The 19269-nt window shown below is 49.4% G+C and overlaps 1 protein-coding gene across 9 annotated transcripts in view; it reads right to left on the bottom strand.

The window, feature by feature from the left end:
• SMG6 (SMG6 nonsense mediated mRNA decay factor) overlaps positions 1-19269 on the bottom strand; it is a 117358-nt gene that overhangs the window by 90241 nt on the left and 7848 nt on the right. For all 9 annotated transcript variants that reach the window (XR_010307362.1, XM_064166338.1, XM_064166339.1 and 6 more), the window contains exons 6-9: positions 19137-19215; positions 17783-17893; positions 16956-17168; positions 265-326 (exon numbers count right to left, since the gene is read on the bottom strand). Coding sequence is in view for 8 of the 9 variants with exons in the window: in XM_064166338.1 (XP_064022408.1) it covers positions 265-326; positions 16956-17168; positions 17783-17893; positions 19137-19215 (465 nt within the window). In the remaining variant the exon portion in view is untranslated. The remainder of the gene's footprint in view (positions 1-264; positions 327-16955; positions 17169-17782; positions 17894-19136; positions 19216-19269) is intronic.

Here is a 19269-nt window from a genome sequence, read left to right as displayed (position 1 = left end):
TCCCTGCTATGTGTATCAGCCATCTGAGCTCAGCCTTTGCCAGAGGGTCCTGGTGCACAGGCAGGACCAGGCCTTGAGGTGGGAGATGTCCAAATAACCAGTGTGGATCAGAGGGTGGGTAAGGAGAATAAGAACCAGGAGTCTAGGCCTGCAAGAATTCACACCCTGTGCCCTCAGCTCCAAACACAGCTTAGTTGCTAACAATATTAAATTCCAAAAAGACTTGTAATGTAGGAAAATAAAATAAACATCCTGCACACTTACCCAATCCTGGTAAACAGCTTCCCATGGGCATGGAGAAAACTGAGGATGAACCTTTTGTTCAGCTGCATGGGAAAAAAAAAAAAGGGGAAACAAAAAAAATAAGAGAGAGAGGAGAAAACAATTAAACTCTCTCCTATTTCCTGTGAATTAAGAATGTCCCCAGTGACAGAGAACCTGGCCTGGATGCTGGGGGTGGCACTGGAGATGGGAACCAAATGGACATGCCCAAACTCTTACAAACATCATGCACACAGACAAGTGCCAAACAGCTGGAGCCGGGAGAGGCGATGGAGACACAGCACCCTCTGCCGGGTCCTGCGCAGGGCTGCCTGCTGGGCACTCGCACCCTGGAGGCTTCCTCCTCTGCGCCCTGGAAACCCAAAGCACAGCATAGCCTAAGGGGGCCGTGCAAAAGGAGGCCCCCTAAAAGCAGCCTTTCCTAGCAGCGTTTCCCACCAATAAAAACAAACAGACAAACAAACAAAACCCAACCAACAGAAGCAACTTGTTCAGTGCTCTGTCACTGTGGTGGAGGCTGAGCAGTGTCTGCTCACTGTAGAGAGGGAATGGGATGTCCTCACCAGGGCTTTTTTGCAGAGAAGCTAACATAACTAGCTCAGCAGCAAAGCTAGAAGAGCTTGGTTGTGCCCTGCCAGGAGCAGCTTTCAGAAGTGAGGGGGCATTGGGGTGATGCTTCAGATAATTCCAGCCTTAGGTGATTACAGAGGGAGATGATGCTCAGACATATCAGAAACACCTCAGAAAGCCTGCAGTAGCAGTGCTGCTACTCAACTACCACAGCAACATGGACCTAAGAGATCCATGGGGAGCTGGCTGCAGCACATGGCATGAAGGCAGCTTCCTGCCCTGCTTAAGTCCAGTAACACCAAAATCCAACTTGAATAATTACTTACAACTGCTCTAAGCCAACTCTCCTAGCTCAGCAGAGCTCCGGGCTTTCCCAGTCTCTATCTAAAGGGCTTTGAAGGCAGATGTGGGTGGGTAAGTAGTCACTCTGCCTGGACCTGGAGGTGGCTGTGTCACAGCAGAGGCAGACTGGCCTCACTCTTACCTTTTCCACAGCAAGAGGCTTTTCTTTCACGCCCGCGTGCCGGCAGAGCCTCGGCGCAGTGAGAAAAGCCAGGCTGAGAGCACCGCTGGGAGGTGCTGAGCAGCAGCGACTCAGAGCTCTGCTCCCACTCACACAAGACTTTTGTATCTTGAACCCCTCACTGTAAGTCAGTGAGACCACTTCCATGGAATGTCAGAGGCACGAATTGAGGATGAGATTTCCAGGCAGCGCTATGGCAATGCCTGGCCAAGATCCAGGCACACATGACAAGATGAAAGATGGGCACTGGCCAGAGCCTCCTGGCAGCACCAAGCCCCATGCCAGGCCTGGCTGCAGGGGATGATTACCCCAGACAGTCCTAGCTCTGGCACCCCCTCCCAGCCTCACTCACCAGACCCCATGACTTATGCCAGCTGCTGGGTGAGGTGTAATTAACCCAGGCTGCATTCCCAGAGGACCCATGAAGGAGAAGGATGCCCTGCTGCAGAGTCGCTCCTGGGCCATGTGCGAGTTTCAACATAAAACCTGTCTCATAAAACAAACCAGACCAATTAAAGTGGCCCCCGCAGCAAGGGGTTCTTGCTTACTTGCTTTTTTACTGCTGCCCTAAAGAGCCCTTTCCACTGGAACTCAACTTTATTTGCCACTGTTTTATTAACTCTGCAGATGAAACTCAAAAGAGGTCGGGGAATACTGGGACAGCACAGCAAAACCCTTACTCTACCAGCAAAGTTTGGATGTAGCTGCTTCTTCACCATCCCCTCCTTAGGACACAGCAAGGTAGTTCAGAGCTTGAAATCTTTAATGCTTTTTTTTTCCCCAGGATGTCTTTCAGGCTTGTGGGGGTACAAAGTTGGTTTGTGACCAGTTCTGTGGCTCTAGCTGCAATCAAACACCCTGTCAGAGACACAGTCTAACAAGTCTGAGCCTCGAGCTCAGCTGCAAGAGCCTTGGTGGGGCAGTGGGCAGTGCTGTGCCCAACAACAAACCCACATCCTGCTGCTGCTGCCACCTGCAAAAGCTGGAGGAGGGGGTGCAAGGTCTGTGCCTTCTGATGGCAAAGAGCAGGAGCTCATGGCCTGACCTATCTGCACTGACAATCCTGGCACTACACCAATTGGCAGGCTGTGAGGGAGAAGAAGAAATCGGGGCAGAAGTTTTCCCCCAAGGCCCACATTCACCCACAGCCCCAGGAACACTCACCCTGCAATCCCTGCACCACTTTACTGGCAGCGGGGGAGTAGCAAAACTCCCCACCCTGAATAGAAAGTGACACCAGCACCCAGCGGGGACATGCCCAGAGTGTTCCCACAGAGACATTTGGCTCTGGGAGGGCTCCCCAGGACCTCTGCTTCACTCTCATCTTCTGAAAAGCAAGCTTCATCCTCTGCATTTTCACTTGCAGTTCCAAGGATTAACCAGTTAACACTCCTTAGGAAGCAGTGCTGAGCTGGGATGTAGATAATCTGCATAAACACACAGATTCGTGATTCTTTGAAAAGGAAGCAGGTTACCTGCCTCTAGGAAAGAAGCAACTTTCATACCTCTTGGCAACCTGAGCATGAACCCAGCAAGCCCAGGCAGAAACCTGTGTGCCCCAGCACTGTGGCATCCCAAGCAGGCACCTCTCACACCGCTTTCATTACTTCTTCCCTCACAGCCTCAAGGTTTTGATGAGCTCATCACTTAACTTTGGACCTTTCATCTCCAAGTTCATGCTAAGGCTATGTGCTGCTTTGACTGGGCTTTTCTCTGAATGACTCTGTCTCTAGTGACTCACCTGTCCCTCAGTCTGGGAGCCCTCCCTGCTCCTCCCATGAAACGCCACTTCTCACAGCAAGAGGGAAACAGCAACTTCCACCCTTACCTGCTGACCTGCACTTGCAGGGTGAAGAAGGACACTTCCCCAGAGTCCTGCTAGCATGTGCTGAGTACGAGACCTCCAGCAATTCCTTGCCAACATCTCCCTCACTGTGAAGTCCAAAGGTGACCACTAGCAAAGGTTTCCTGAAAATGGTGCTTGTAGCAACATCAGAATGGCAGGGGAAGGCAGAGCTCCCTGCACACCAACATCCCTGCCCTTTCCTGGCAGCTTTGGGACAGAGAACCAAACCTGGCTGGTCCCAGTCAGTTGCTTGAAAAGAGCCCACCAAAGTAAGTTTTACACAGCAATGAAACTAGGTCACATCCCAGATTTTGGCCCTTCTGGTTGAGAAGTGGGCATCAGAGATATGGAAGTTATGAGCATATAGTGAAGGCATTAGTTATAAAAACAAACCAGCTGTCACGCTGAAGAAGGGGTCCCTGCACACAGTAGTGCCTGAAGCTGAAAACAGCTGTTTCTGCTGTCATGAGTCAGCATGTGCAGACAGACTAAATCCACCTGGGAAGAGGCAACCTCACCAGAGGAAGCAGCCCACTGCTGCTTGGGGAGCATTCACACACTGCACTGCCAACTAAACTGGATTTGTTACCATGGAAGAAATCAACAGTGACTAACAACTTCTGGTGGAGTGGCTAAGTGCAGAGATAGCAACGGCCCTGGAACAGCCAGCTCAGATCACCGAGAGGCCATGAGGAATACGTCCTGACAACACACAGAACAGAGGCACTCAGACAGCTTCAGGAAAGGTTTGTCACGTCTTGAGCCAGAAAAGAAGAAAGACTCAACCTCAAGAGACCATGCACTGATCAAAAAGGGTTGCAAACGGAGTCTCCCACCCTAGCACAGAAACACAGGAGGGAAAGGAGTGCCAGGATCCAGGCTGGGACACAGAGCTGCTGTGCTCGGACCCAGACTGGACCCATTTGGCTCATGGCAAGGAGCGCACAGAGCTTTGGCACCTGAGCATCAGCCCCAGCTGTGAAGGAGGCACCAAATAAGGGAAGGATTCTGGAGCAGTGACTCCTGGGGAAAAAAGCATTTCAAGTTAAAAATTGTTACTTCAGGTTTGGAAGTAAATTTCAGGATCTGGTCTTTATCAAGTGAGGCAAACTTTCTTCAACATCAGCAAAGCATCTGTGGAGCAGAAAGTGGTGTTAGAGTCAAAATAGGCTGCAAAAGACAAGTCCATTAATCAAGAGACCAGATGCAAAACTGCCTGTAACAAACGCACTGTCTCCACTGGAGTGGAAGGAACTGGAGCACAGCAGGATGTTCTCCTGAGCTTAGGGGTCTCCTCAGTGACAAGGGGTTGGGATACAGACCACAGAGCCACACATCTCTGCTCCAAAACACGTACCACACTCATCCCTAACGTTTTCAGGGTTTCTTGGGCAGACAGGCTCCTCCAGGCATAGCTTCCTTGCTGAGAGCTGTATACAATAACATCCAGGCACCCAAATCAGGCCATATTCTCACTCCCAGCTTAATCATAGAATCACAGAACATCTTAGATTGGAAGGGACCTTAAGATCATCTACTCCAACCTTCCTGCCACGGGCAGGGACACCTCTCAACTAGACTCAGATGCTCAAGGCCTCACCTAACCTGGCCTTGAATACCCCCAGGGAGGAGGCATCCATAACTTCCTTGGACAACCTATTCCAGAATCCCAGCACCCCTGCACTGAAGAGCTTCTTGCTAAGATCCAGTCTAAACCTGCTCTCCCTCAGCTTGAAATCAAGGGCCAGACATACCACCTTAACTATTAAGATCATTCCTCTCTCACAGGCAGTTCCTTCAGAGCTTCACACCACCAACAGCAGCAGTGAGTCCCCTGCTTTGCCTAGAGAGGGTCTTACATTTAAAATATGAGCTCAAGCCTTTATCCTAACCCATCCCAAAGCTGCAAGACACAGCTCTGCCTGCTGTTTTCCACAGCAGTATCTCTGAAATAACACCAAGCACTGATACTGAGCCTCCTGAAAAGCCCAAGATGCTGCAGTGAGCTCAACTGGCAAGATACCAAGAGCAGGTTTTTACTGCTTACAGGTGCAACAGCCACAAAGTGCTGGTGTGAAGTGTTTTGTGCAAATGGCTACCTACAGAAAGGAGACAAAAGGGCTATTAAGATTGTCTGGCATTTTTGCAGTCTTTACAAGGTACCCACAGAGCTGTGGGCAAATTCCAGCTGGGCTAATTACCATCATCATTCCTCTTCATATACCACCTGCAACCACAAATGGATACAGAGCTTGCTTTAGCTGCTTCTTGCCACGTGTCCTGGTTAGCAGTCACAGCATCCTGCCCTGGAATGGATTCATTCCTGTAGCACTAGGTGCAGTTCCAGTGAGAAACCTGATGCTTAGCATCAGACACTGCACGAATGTGAAATGCAGTTTGCTATAAACACAGAAACAGGGGAACCTTGATGCATTTGTCATGACCTTGAGGCCAGCTGAAGAGACCCTGAGACACTCCTGCAGCTTCCTGAACTTTTAGACTGCAGCAGCAACGGCTCCAGGACACAATGGCTTGCAACTCTTAGAGCAATGGCTCTAAGAGTTGCAAGTCAGCAACCCAACCAAAGATGAAGGAGGTATTTAGGAAGCCTCCTAGCAAAACTAAAGTGGTTTTGATTTTTTTCCCCTTCATCACTGCAGGGAGCAGGTGAGATGACAAACATCAGCAAGAATGGTACACTTTAGGAACGTAAAGAAATTGAACAGTGGCAGCTCCAATGGCTTGGAAGTAACCATCTGAGCTATACATAAGTGTAACATTATTTAATGACGAATTTACTCTCAATTTAAGGAAAACAAATTGAACAGAATATTTGTATGGGTGTTGCTTCCTTTTCAACCAAACTTGTAGCTAAATTTGGTTTCTACAAATTAGTAATAAGCAACATGCTTGAAAAAAAAAAGCCAACCCACAACAAACCTCAACATTAACTATCAAACAACGATTTAAAACGGGTTAAGTAGCCTCTTAAAAAGCAGCACCTTTCAGAGTCCCTCGCCCAACTGGATGGGAAGAGGTTGGTAGGGACTTGCTGGCAACCCTTTTAATCAAGGAACAGAAAGCAAGATTCTGCTCTCACACTGGCTGTGACACTAGGTTACGATGGCTGCAGCACATTCACACAAGATTATGGCAATCACGTCTAGAATCTGGGCGTTTCCAGCGCCGTGTGTCACGTTGTGCATGTGGCATCATGTCAAAATAAAGTCTCCAGGAGATCATGTCCAAGGCAGCTTCTCCAGAAAGGCTCCAAAGACTACAGCAGCCAAGTTTCCAATGCAGTGTGTGGTAAAAAGGGTTAATTAGCCCTTTAGAGGTACAAGCAGAGAGCAGGCACTGACCAGGCTGACACTGCAAAGGCTGCAGCCAGCCCTAGTGCCATGATTTTTGAAAGGATGCTAAAAAAAATGGGCCAGGGTCCAAAAAGCAGCCATAAAAGTGATTCAAAGGCTAGAAATGATGTCTTGCAGTGAAAAAAAAAGAGAACTTAAACAGCTCAATCTGTTTAGTGCATCAAAAAAAGAAGACTGGGAGACAATTTGATTGCAGGGTGCAAAGTGCCTCGGTGGTACTTAAAGGCTCTTTTCACTCGCAGAATAGCAAAGCACAAGAACAGACTGAAAACATTCACTGTGGAAATCAGGTCTGAGTGTTTCAGAACCAGTGCAATTATCACTGGAATGAACTCCCCAGGAAAAGGGTGGATTCTCAGCCCTGGATGTCTTTCTGGAAGTTTTACTTTAGCCAAACACAAGCTATTTGGCTTCGTCCAGGAGTAGCAGAGTGAAATTTAAGGACCTGTGATATACAGGAGATCAGACTACATGATCTAATGGTCCCTGCTGGCCATAAACTCTATGAATCTATGCAAACATGCCAGAGAGCCCTCAGCTGAGATATCAAGTTAACTTTCAACACAAAACTTTTCACAAATTGGCTCTGGTGCTGCAGGTCATTTAGGATACAAGCTCAGCTCTTCAAGGCTGCATCTGGTTAAGCACTGAAAGCAAAACGGCCCAGGCAGAGCTGTTCTGTGTCCAGTAGGTAAAGGAGAGGCCATGTGCTGAGCACTGAAGCTGCCCCCACCAGCAAAAAGCAGCTCACACTCAGACACTTGCTGTTTGCCAGAACTAAGCAGCATCCCCTTCCTGCAATAGAAAACTGACATTGAGAGATGTCTGCTGAGTTCTGGTCAGAAGAGATCTCCTGCTAATACAACTCAGGGGGTTGTCAGCCTTCTCCACTGCTCCAGATTAGTTGTACAGTTAAAGCACAAAGGAGGGAGATAGCATGAGAAATTAGAGAGGGTGAAGACTGAAGAGATCTAGCCCTGAAAGGCTTAGGATGGAGTTCTGAATGAGAAGACATTTGGACAACAGGCTGAGCAGAGGGAGAGCCTTCCAGAGGGGTGACAGCATTGTCACAAGCAACCTTCACACTCTGCTCTCCCAGCCAGCAGGGATAGCAGAAGCTGCTCACAGCCAGGCTGTGTCCCAGGCTCCCGTAGCCCAGAGGCTGTTGTCCACCCTGCTGCATTCCTGGAATACTTCTGGAGGCATCACATCTACCTGGGCAGCACAATACAGAGCACGAAGACATCTCCTCTTCACTTTCCATTATGGAGCAATGAAATCTGCTGGGGAGGAAGAGTAGAGCCAAGGACAGAGGAAATGACACAGATTCCAGCAGGTTCCACTCCCTGATCCTCCGGAAGGAAGTTTCTTTCCTAATACCCACCTCCACAGTGGATACAAAGCCCATCTGGAAATGGCTCATTCAACACTGAAGAGAAATAAACATTCCCCATGGCAGAATTAAGAGGTTTGGCTGTGGAATACGAGGTGCCCATCCCAAAAAGTGTACAGCAGACAGCAGAAAAAGTTGACCTGGGCCAACTTCAGACAAAGATCAAGGTTAGACTAACAACAAAAAATGCTCAAGAGGAATCACTGTGTTACTGTGGAGAACCTAAACCCTGCTCTGGGAAATTTCCCAGCTCTACTATTAGGCATTTTAAAGGTTGGACCAGATGATCCTTGGGGTCACTTCCAACCTGATATTCTGTGATTTTACTTCCTTTACCAGTATTATCAGTCCTGGCAGTGAAGTGCAAACTCTCCCTTCCAAAACATCACTCTGCAGTGCCTGGATCGTCAAATCCACTGCCACGAGAAAGGGCTAAATGTGCAGCAGCAGGAGGGGGTTTGGTTACACACAAATCCCTGGCTGATCAGCACCAGCAGGAAAGGAAATGAGGAAAGAGTGACTGACAGGGAAAGGCGGTTTCTGGATGATTGTACTTGGGTTTAGAGCATGAGAAGCTTGTTGGAACTTGAAGTCTCACTCCCCTCACCACAACTTCTCAGAGCACTGGGATATAGCAGAGCCCCTCACACAGGCATAACTCACTGATGTGCTTGTAGTACTCCCACCTCTGATCCAACAGGATACTCCTGCACACATTAGCACCAGATGCCTGTTACTGGAAGGAGAACTCATTGGGGTCTCTCCCATTCAAGTAACATTAGGCCCTGCCTTTTTCTTCACAGTTAACTAAAACCACCAACATAGGCTACAAAGAAAAGGCAAATGAAAAAATAGATCAACACCAACTTCTGGAAACTCTTACCAATAGCTTAGCCTTCACTTTCTGGGTAGTGACAAAAGGTCAGGCAGCACTGGGAAGTGACATGTGGGTTCTACACAACACATGTGCGCAGGCTGCGAGCTCTGCTGAGCTCCAGGAGCCTTAATGGAGCAGCACTGAGCATCCAGGGAAGGTCACCTCACTCAGCAAGGTGCAGCAGCATTTCTGGTTAGACTTCTACTGCAGGAATTGCAGACAAGAAGTTTTTTACCAGCATTTTAAAATAAAATAAAAAAAAACCCCAACAGATTATATTAAAAACAAAGAAGTGGAAGCAGGGAGGGTGCACAACTGGCAGACCAAATGAGCCAGTGCTAAGCTGCATGGCTAAATGTCACGTCTCAAACCCTGAGAGGCTAGGAGTGTGGTTTTAGTGTTTAACCAGTTTCAACTGCAGCCTGGCACTCTTTTACTTCCTCCACAGAGAGGTCTTCTCACTGCTAGGAGAAAGAAACCAACCTTACCACGTGAGACAAACGGCTAGAGTAAAAATAAAGCCCCAGGGTGTTTTGGTGACCAAGGTCATATTAGGAGATGGAGGGGTTGCAGACTGGGGGAAAGCACCCAAATACTCCTACTGCCAACCAAGGCCAAGATGACAGAAAAGGAGGCAGGGCAGACAACTGATGTGTGTCCAGCAGTAAAGAGGTCAAGAATCCTCTTTCATATTCCACCAGCTTCCCCATGCTCAAAACAGTTTGTAAACTGTTTCCTAAACACAAAGGAAACAAAGAAAAAACCCAGACCAGCTCCTGACCTCTACGAATGAATAACCAAACCCAACAGCTTCCTGCAAGCTTGCAGGGGTGAGGAAAGGAGGCTGTCTGGGCAGGACAGAGGGAACTCAAAGATTTTGTGCCCTCTCGAGTTGGGCACAAAAACTTAAGGATGCAACATCTCTTGCTGTTTTTTCACATGGGTGAGTGGATAATGGACAGAGATATGGGAGGGCAGTCTGTAGCTGATCGTTAGTGCCTCACATTCCCACCCCAGAAGGCTCAGCAGAGGCTCACAGCACCACAGAGGTGTGGATCAAACAGCAACAAGCAGCAAGCTGTGGGCCGAAGCACTGCCCTTCCCTGACAGCAAGGGCAGACCATAACACAGCAGAACAGAAAGGGGGACTGCTCATATCAGATACCAGAGAGCACCTAAATGTGGAGAAGAAAAAACTTCCAGACTTCATACAAGCTGTGACAAGGCACTAATGGCAGCCTAGCCCAAGGCCTTGCCTATAAGACCTGGTGTATGTCCCACTGCCAGCTTGTGCACTGAGGAAAATCAAGGGGACACTCCCTCAGCATGTCTCCTCCCTTTGGGGACACTCCTAAGCTACCACTCTGATACAGCTCAGATGTTTGGCAGTGTGAGAAATGCTTTCAGCAAGCAGCTCATTTGTGCAGCTGTCTCCATTCTCTCCACAAGCACAAAGTGTTGGGTAAAAAAAGTCCTGAAAGTGTAAGCAGCAGCAAAAGGTTTCCAAGGTATCACCTGCAGCCCTACCCTTCTGGGGCAGTTGTGTCCCAGCAGTGGGGGGAAATAGGCATGTCTGAGATTTAAAGCTGCCCATGAAAACCAGGGGCATAGCCTCAGCTGCCTGGACTTATTCTCCAATCAGAGGCTCCTAAAAGATGACCATTGTGAACATCTTTCCCACTGACACCACAGAGGCAGCAACTGAAGGAGCCCTGTACTTCAGCCAGCAGGAATTACTCATAAGAGCTTGCAAGGAAAAGATCAATCTTCCACTGTCGTGAGCAAAAACACCCAGTCATGAAATGCTCCCACCAACCTGGCAGCACTCTCAGAGGCAGGCATTCCAGAGACAACAAATTCCCCAAGCAGCCCTCTTATCCATGCATCTATCACAGAATCCCAGCATGGTTGGAGTTGGAGAGGACCTCTGGAGATCATCTAATCCAACATCCCTGCTAAAGCAGGGTCACACAGAGCAGGTTGTCTAGGATCACAATGTCCAGGCAGGTTTGGAATCTCTCCAGAAGAGACTCCACAATCTCTCTGTGCCACCTGCTCCAAGGCTACAGCAGCTTCTAGAGCAGAACTATATGGAAGAACAACCACCACACTGCATCAATACATCATTTCCACTTCTGTCTGTCACTTATTTCTAATCATGTGTGAGGGAAGAGAGTCACAAGGTGAGAAGAGAGCTGAGAGTGAAGCAGGCTGCCCTCAGTAAACAGGGGTGCCTCTGTGGTGCATCTGCAGAAGCAAAGTTGGGCTGACAGACAGCCAGGTCACACCACAGCAGCCTCTCAAACCAGACACTCCTAAGGACCACAGGTAGCGATACTAAGGCAACCCTAGCTCTGAGCACAGGTCACTGTCACTCCCCTGTGTGACTGGTCCAAGCAAAGGGCAGGCTGATGGAGTAAAATGGTCAAGAACTCCCCCACCAAAACTGCTATCAGACTAAAAAGGAGGTTTTATCCCACCATTCCCTGTAGACATCCTTCTCCCAGTGCAGACCCCAAGAGAAGGCTCCTCCAGACGAATAAATGCAGCAGCTGAAACCAGCCAGGAGAAGGAGACAGCCCAGACACCAAGCAACTGCTGCCCAAGAGGAACAAGCACACAGAAACAACAAACACTGCCATGGAAAAACAGATGTGAAACATGCAGGAACTGCCTAGGACAGTGACCTTTTCCACTAAGGACACATGGCCTCTGCTGAGGCTGTGACTTGGACAGCCCCAAGGACTCTACATTGCTCCTAAATGCACACAATGGAGCAGAGGTGAGGAAGGCTCCTGGAAGATGTTATAGCTGCCTTTCAGTACCTGAAGGGATCCTACAGGAAAGCTGGAGAGGGACTTTTCATAAGGATGTCTAGCGACAGGACAAGAGGGAATGGCTTTACACTGAGGGAGAGCAGGTTTAGACTAGATCTTAGGTAGGTCTTCAGTACAAGGGTGATGAGTCTCTGGAATAGGCTGCTCAGAGAGGCTGTGGCTGCCTCCTCCCTGAGGATGTCTAAGGCCAGGTTGGATGAGGCCTTGAGCAGCTGAGTCTAGTTGAGATGTGTTCCTGCCCATGGCAGGGAGGTTGGAGTAGGTGACCTCCGAGGCTGGAGTAGATGATCTCTAAGGTCCCTTCCAACCTAAGCCATTCTGTAATTCTATGAAGACAAAATCAGAAATAAAACTGTGCAGCAAAGAAGAATGAAGAAAGACAGAAGGTGAGACTCCTTAGAGATACCTTATCTCAGAAAGAAACAAATCACAGTAAGTTGTGAAGCCAGCCCCAGCCAGGCACTGCTGGGGAAGTTGTCAGGTAGCTGAATCCTGACCTAGAGAAAAAAGAATGGCACAGCCCTCATGTCCTCTGCTGCTCTGAGAAGACAGTGCCCTCAGCCAGCTGCAGGGGACCATGTCCCTGTGTACCTGGCATTCTAGTTCAGGAGAGGAAGGACGAAAGGGTCCAAAAGAGAGCAGCACTACTCATGTGAAGGAAAATGCAATTACCCAAAGATAAGCACCGCTTACAGCTCTGAAATCACTGCTCCATCTCCTGGTACTCATGCCCATGCCCAGCACAGTGCCACCTTTATACACACCAAGCTTCCAGGATGAGTGCAGTAGGTGACAAAGGAGAAATTCAACAGCAAGAATCCTTCTCTATACAGCCTGAGAACACTCTGGCTTACTATTTTTTTTAACCAGATCTCCTGGTGGTATTAACTCCTTACTGCTGGAAACCCTGATGCACAGTCCATACTCCCTGCTGATGAGAAGAAAGCCTGTGTGGGCTCTGACATGGAGGTTAAAACATGCTCTGAACTTTGGAGTTAATGATTCCACCACAAGTTCTCTCTCCCTGCAGTGGGATTGCTATTCCACAGGCAACCAGCACCGGGCAAATGCAACACCTCTGTTCCTAACCAGCAGGCTGGGGGGAAATGGGAAGGTTCTTGCAGCTGATGCACACACAGCAAATCTTGCCTTAGCTTTCCTAAGAGCTTTTTGGGTGGCCCTAACAAACTTTTGACGGCTCTACAAAACTGACCTCTCACAAAGAGGCTAGGAGATTTAATTCTTTAATGATGCTGAAGTATTTGGACATCTGGAGACAAGAATTATTCAATTACTGTCTTGCCAAGGGAAAACCTCTCTTCCTTAATCTTAGCTGCAGCTAAGGAGTAATCTTGATTGGTGCATGCACGCTGCTTGGCAATGCAAGGAAGTGTCTACTGCAGAGCCCAGGCAGCAGGCAATAGTAACTGTGGGAACCTTAACTCAGCATTTCCTGACAGCAGTGATTAAAATCTCAAACTCAGTGTAATATTAACACTTTCTCAAGAGACTGACAGCACATTTGCCCTATTTACTTTACCAATTCACGGTCTGCATAGTAACCTGCATATGGTACTATCAGGTTTAAGATCAATACTGACCCACAGCAAATGAAACCAGTGGTAGGGAAGAAATGCCAGAGACTCAACTCTTCAGCTCACTTTGCCCTATCCCAGCTGTTCTAAGAAAGCAACACAACTGCTCAGTAGCACAGCCTCTTTTTTTTTCCCCATTTCTTATTATGACCTGACATTATAAGGTAAGCAGGGGACCGCATCAGCCTGGTCTCTCCTGTCACTACACTCCTAGGAACATGCAACATGCAAGAGACCACAGAGAACAGAATGAAACCCCCAAAGACTGCAGGCATAACGGACAAAACCTAAACACAAAACAGCCAGGCTGCAACCCAAGCACTTCTTCAGCTCGCTTCGAAACTGTCCCACACCCTCTGCATCAGCACAGCCAAATCTAGTTACTAAGGATAGGGCCAAACAGAGTTGCATGCCCCTTGGTGTGGGCAGATGGCAGTTCTTCCAGTTCTGCATCCTCCTAGAAAAGACAACACAGCAAACTGCAAAAGAAGCATCTATGCCAAGCCTCTACCTAAGCACACAGTGCCAAGACAAGCAGCCAGCTCTGCACGCTGCCTTCCCATGTCACAGCAAGAGCTGTAGCATGAGCTGGCCTTCTGCAGAGCTGCCATTCTGCTTTGCTAGCTCCATTCAGCTGGCTCCTCACACTGAACTCAAGTAATGATGTCTGTGTCTTTGCATGAGGCTGTGTAAGGAAAACTGAAGTCAGCCCTGAGAAGAGATGCACAAGCCTGCGCTCAGCAGACTCCATGCGCACAACAGCAGGTCCAGGGAGAGTCATCGTTCAGCATCACCCTGCCAAGTGTGCCACGTCACAGGTCTGGCACCTAACCACCTGCACAATGAAGAATGTGAGGGCAGAAAACAGTCCAAATTGATTTCTTGTCACCTGTGAAACAGCCAGCACCTCCACAGCAAAAACAGTCACCTTTGGCTTGGGCTGTGTTTGAAGCAACAGTCACAGTCTGAAGGGTGCAAGAAGCCTCTCTCTCACACCTCTGCCCAGTACTTCAGTCCAGAGCTGTGAGGGTATATAACTGCAGTAGATTGGTCTCTGCTTCTGGAAGCTGAATGCTTTTCCATTCTACCCTGTAAAATTCCCTTCTCTGGCTCAGAAACAGCTGCCATAAGGACTGATCCCTGAGGAGCTACCTGCAGAGCACAGCTGTCAGCAGGAACAAAAGAGCACGGCTTGCCTCAGCCTTTTCAAGGGCTAAAGCTGGCAAGGAAGGGACCAAGGAGGCAATGACACATTTAGACTCATTTCCCCCAAAATGACACAAAGTCCTGGCACACATCCCCTGGGAGAAGAGCTGTTCCCTTCCACCCGGCTGGGGATGTGGGGCAGAGGTGCTGCCAGGGTGAGATGCTCCCGGGGCTGGAAGGGCTCTTCGAGGCCAAACAGCGCCACACAGTGGCAACTGCGGGACTGCTCCGCTGCTTCCCTGGGAAGGAGCTGCTGCGGCAAGGAAGAGGCTAAGAGGCTGCAGATTCAAGGAGCAACGAGCTGAGAGCTTCTCGAAGAGCTCCTGTCTTTATCCAGTCCACAGCCTGAGAGCTTTGGCAGAGACAACGCGACAGATTTAAGGTTTCCTTTTCAACTGGTTACTTTCAACCCAGATCAGCTCAGTGACATGGCCACAGCAGAGCCCCACAGGCAGCTTTGCTCACACAAGTGGAGTGCTGCACCACAGCAGGCACAGGCAGCCTGACTAGAACCATCTTGGCGGCCAAAATAGCAGTGCCCAAACCTGGGCCCTCAGCTTCTCCTGCCCTTTCACCATTCAGGTGCATTAAGAAGAGTGTGGCAAATAGGTTGAAGGAGGTTCTCCTTCCACTCTGTTCTCACTTGGTGAGGTCACATGTGGAGTACTGTGCCCATGTCTGGGCTCCCCAGTTCAAGAGAGGCAGGGAACTACCGGAGAGTCCAGAGGACTACAAAGATAAGGAGAAGACTGCAGCATCTCTAACATGCAAAGGCTGAGAGACCTTGAGGGGATCTTCTCAATTCTGATCAATATCTAAAGGGCAGGAGACAAGAGGATGCAGCCAGATTCTTTTCAGCGGTGCCCAGGAACAGGACAAAAAGCAGTGGGCACAAACTGGAACACAGGAAGTTCCACCTAAATGTAAGGAAAAATTTCTTTCCTGTGAACATGCCAAAGCACTGGATCAGGCTGCCCCAGGAGGCTGTACAACCTCCTTCTGTGGAGATTCAAAACCTACCTAGACACTGTAGTCTTGGGCACCCTGCTCTGGGTGACCCTGCTGTAGCAGAGGGGGTTCGACTAGATGACCTCCAGAGATCCCTACCAACTTTGATCCTTTTGAGATTATATTTCTGATCATGGGGCCTTCCCATGGTGAGAAAGTTCATGTTTAAAATGAGACAGGATTTCAGACAGGTGAAGAAATCAAGACTAATGGCAGCAATCGGACACAACCTGTGCAACCTGTGCTTCAGAGATCACAGCCCCCTCTGAGCCCACCAAGGACAAGCCCTAGCAAGTGCTACACTATAAACAAGACATGGCTGCCCCACACTTTGCTAGGCACTATGGTGCCTTACACGGGAGTGCTGCAGAAGAGACACCCCTAGTGCCTCAAAAACACTCACAGCATCTTATGTCAAATCATCCTCACCAGTGATTTATGGAGTGGCAAAATCTGGGCACATTCTTTTCCATGATGCTGAGGAAGCAAAGGTCTCCAGAAGAGAAGCTGAAGAGAGGGAGAGGGAAAACAACCAAGGGCAGTAATGCCTTAAAAATGCTGCAGCTGTGTGCCAGAGCTTATCTTTCAGAGTTCCAAACTTCACCCCAGTTCCACCCAGCTGAAGTCAGAAACTAGTTCTAGAAGCGCAGTCGTATGACAAGCTCTGGGCCCTGCATGATGTGGAGAAGGTCTTCCTAGTTCTGCTAAACTCACATCCCTAACAGCCATTTTAGGCCAGGGAGCTCTGGGCTGCCTGTCAAGTTCTCCTGCAAGCCTCATGTGCCAAAGCAGCATAAGGATTCCTAGAGGATGAGCTCCCAACCACCACTGCCTTTGTCTGCATTCCTGTGCCTGACAAAGAGGGTTCACTCGGGCTCCTCTCACAAGGCACACAGCTCCCACAGGCTGAGACTGACTGGCAGCCTTTGTTCTGGCCCTGCAGAGCACAGCCCCAGCCTGGCCTCTCAGCAGAACAATGCAAGCTTGACACCTATACTGGAAATGAAACCCACAGTTTTCATATTCCCAGTGCAAACCCATCATCTGGCACTGGGACAAGTGATCCACTTCCAGAACAAGTTTCAGAACTCACAGGGTCACTGCTGAATCCTGCTCTTCAGCCTCTGACCTCATTTCCCACCGGCAACCTCACCCAAGTCAGGGCCCTCAGCAGAGGCATTTTACAGCATCTTCTCTTTGTGCCTCTCCTATTCCACAGCAGCCACGCCAGCACAGGCTGCCAAGAAATGGATGGTAACAACATGCCTTAAACATGAGAGGCACGAGGTCACCAGCTCCTCAGCCTGACCCAGGCACAGCTCCCATAGGGGAAGCCAAAACACTGGAAAATTTAGCAACAGGAAAGCAAAACAGATCCAGTGTCCTTCTGCTGCATTCCAAACACATGACACCAAAACCAACTGCTGCCTCCTGCAGTACTCACGTCGCTGGGGCTGAGGTTCCCAAGGCTGTTGTCCTGCTCAGAATCCCTGCCGGACTCATGGCCCTGGGAGGGGCGGGGGTGGGAGGGATGGATCCAGATTTCCAGCCGGGTGGCATCATCTCCAACCTGCCGCAGTGTGGACTTCTTGCCCTTCCCCCGGCGGCTGGGGCTCAGATCCAGCACCTGATGTTTCCTCTGCTCCAACTGCTCAGCCTGGGCAGACAGGACAGATTCAGAGCAAGCACCCAGGGAACATTTCCCTCACGCAGAGAATTTAGCCCTTCCCTCTGCTTCAGGACCAGCATCACTCCCTGACTGGTCCAGAATTTGGTGTCTGACACTACAGGTGTCACACTGGGGCAGGTGAGGTTTTCAACTGCCCCAAGACAAGAAAAGCTGCAGCCAGTCTTAGGAGTGTGTAACCTCTGGGGAACAAAGGGACTGCAGCCTCTCTTGTCCACACCCGTAGGTGTGGGGCACCTGTGGGAGGAGGTAATGACCACATGTTGTATACCACGGCCCTGCCACAAAACCACAACAACCTACAGGCCTTGCTGAACTTGGCTGTTTCACAGTTTACTACCCAGAACCAAGAGATTCAGCTGCCCAAACAACCTCAAAAGCAGTCTGAGGAGAGGCAGAAAGGAAATCATCATTCTGAAGGCTGCTTCTCTCATGTGACTCCCAATATGGACTTTCTTACTAGGTAAGTGGCAACTCCAAGTCCAAAAACCTCTCCCCCGACGCCTCTCTGGAGCCCAGCTCTCCAGCTCAGCACAGTCAGCCCAGGCAGCTGCAGCATCCCACAGCCCAGCTCCAAGACTCACCTTGCGCTTGGTCTCCTCAAACAGGCTCATGAGGCTCTCCTTGGCTGTGAGGATGGGGTTGCTGGCAGCCAGGCTGCGCATGTAATAGTAGACAGCATCCAGCTTTCTCCTCTGCAAGAAACAGGCAGACTTGGAGCTGCCATTCATTCTGCAGCACTCAGACAATCTCCCAAACACTGCACCTCTCCTGCCCCTCAGCACACATTGAAGCCTTCTGCCTCAGAACTGCTTGGGACAGACAGATGTGCCAACAAACGCTGTGACAAGTAGAACCTTGAACACTCTATCCACATTCAGAGCTACCTACAAGGAGCAGCATAAAGCACAAGCTCTTTGCCAGGGTTAGGGACTGCAGGTGACACCACAGCCTGAGGAGTTGCCTATTCTATCCCCAAGGCTTCTATACAAAAGCCATAAACCCAGTTGCTCACACAAAATAGTCTCTCACCAGACATTATGGTAAAGGGAAAAGGTAAAAATGCTGAATTCCTGGCAGCTCAGGAAATACTCTTTTCAACTCCACTATGAATATGGAAACAACTCACAAAGTTGATTTGAGAGTCTCACAAGGAGTCTCACAAAGAGCACAGGACCAGGAAGACTGGCAGGATGCTCCCTCTCTTCATCCTGCTCCTGGGCTCATCTCCTCATGCTCACTCCCTAAGTCTTTATGTTACCAACACACAGCCACTTAGGGTTTTGCCCACATGCTGTTGGTCTCACAAACGACTACAGAGGATGGGGCACTTTGCTTCTCCAAATCCCTCAACAAGTGTCAGAAAGGCAATTCCCAGCCATGAAATGCCCTGTTGAACCTTGTAGCTCTGCTTTAAAGCAGCATCTTTCAGTAGTGAACGGGCAGAGCCCTACCTACCTGCATCCCAGCCTGATGCTGCCATATCTTCCCGGCAGTAAGCTCTCCTGCATGGCTGCAGCAGCCAGCAAAACTGAAACCCAACTATGTGGATGTTACTTAGACCAGTGGCCACAGGTGCAATGCAGATATGGCAAACAAAACCAGCATCCTCATGACAGCATGGCCTTCAGCACTAAGTTCTCATGCAAAACTTTAAACACAACCCACTTTAAAAACATTTGCTCTCTCAACAGCCCACAGAACAGTCCCCAAACCACCAACAGCCTGAGGGGGTAATGTGGATCTAACACACTGCCTGAAGCCACAGCAGCTGCAATGCATGCAGCATATCTTGCCATCAGCTTTTTCTTCTTGGAATGCAAAATACACAACACAAAATATCTGGGAGCACTGCCCTAAACAAAGCCTCTCTCCACCAGATGGAATCTCACAGCCACCCCAGGCACTTGCTGCATCCTTGCATGAGGAGCATCTCACCGTATAGATGGCCAGAAGTGCCAGCTGGTTGTATGGGCGGCCATTCTTGGGAGCAATCTGCTGGGCCTTCAGGTACCAGCTGAGGAAGAACCAGAGAGAAAGGTTTACTGAAAGGACACCAAATTGCCTTCCA

Source organism: Pogoniulus pusillus, chromosome 27 (genome assembly GCF_015220805.1).
Source record: "Pogoniulus pusillus isolate bPogPus1 chromosome 27, bPogPus1.pri, whole genome shotgun sequence".
NCBI lineage: Eukaryota > Metazoa > Chordata > Aves > Piciformes > Lybiidae > Pogoniulus > Pogoniulus pusillus.
This window is presented reverse-complemented; position numbering and strand designations above follow the sequence as displayed.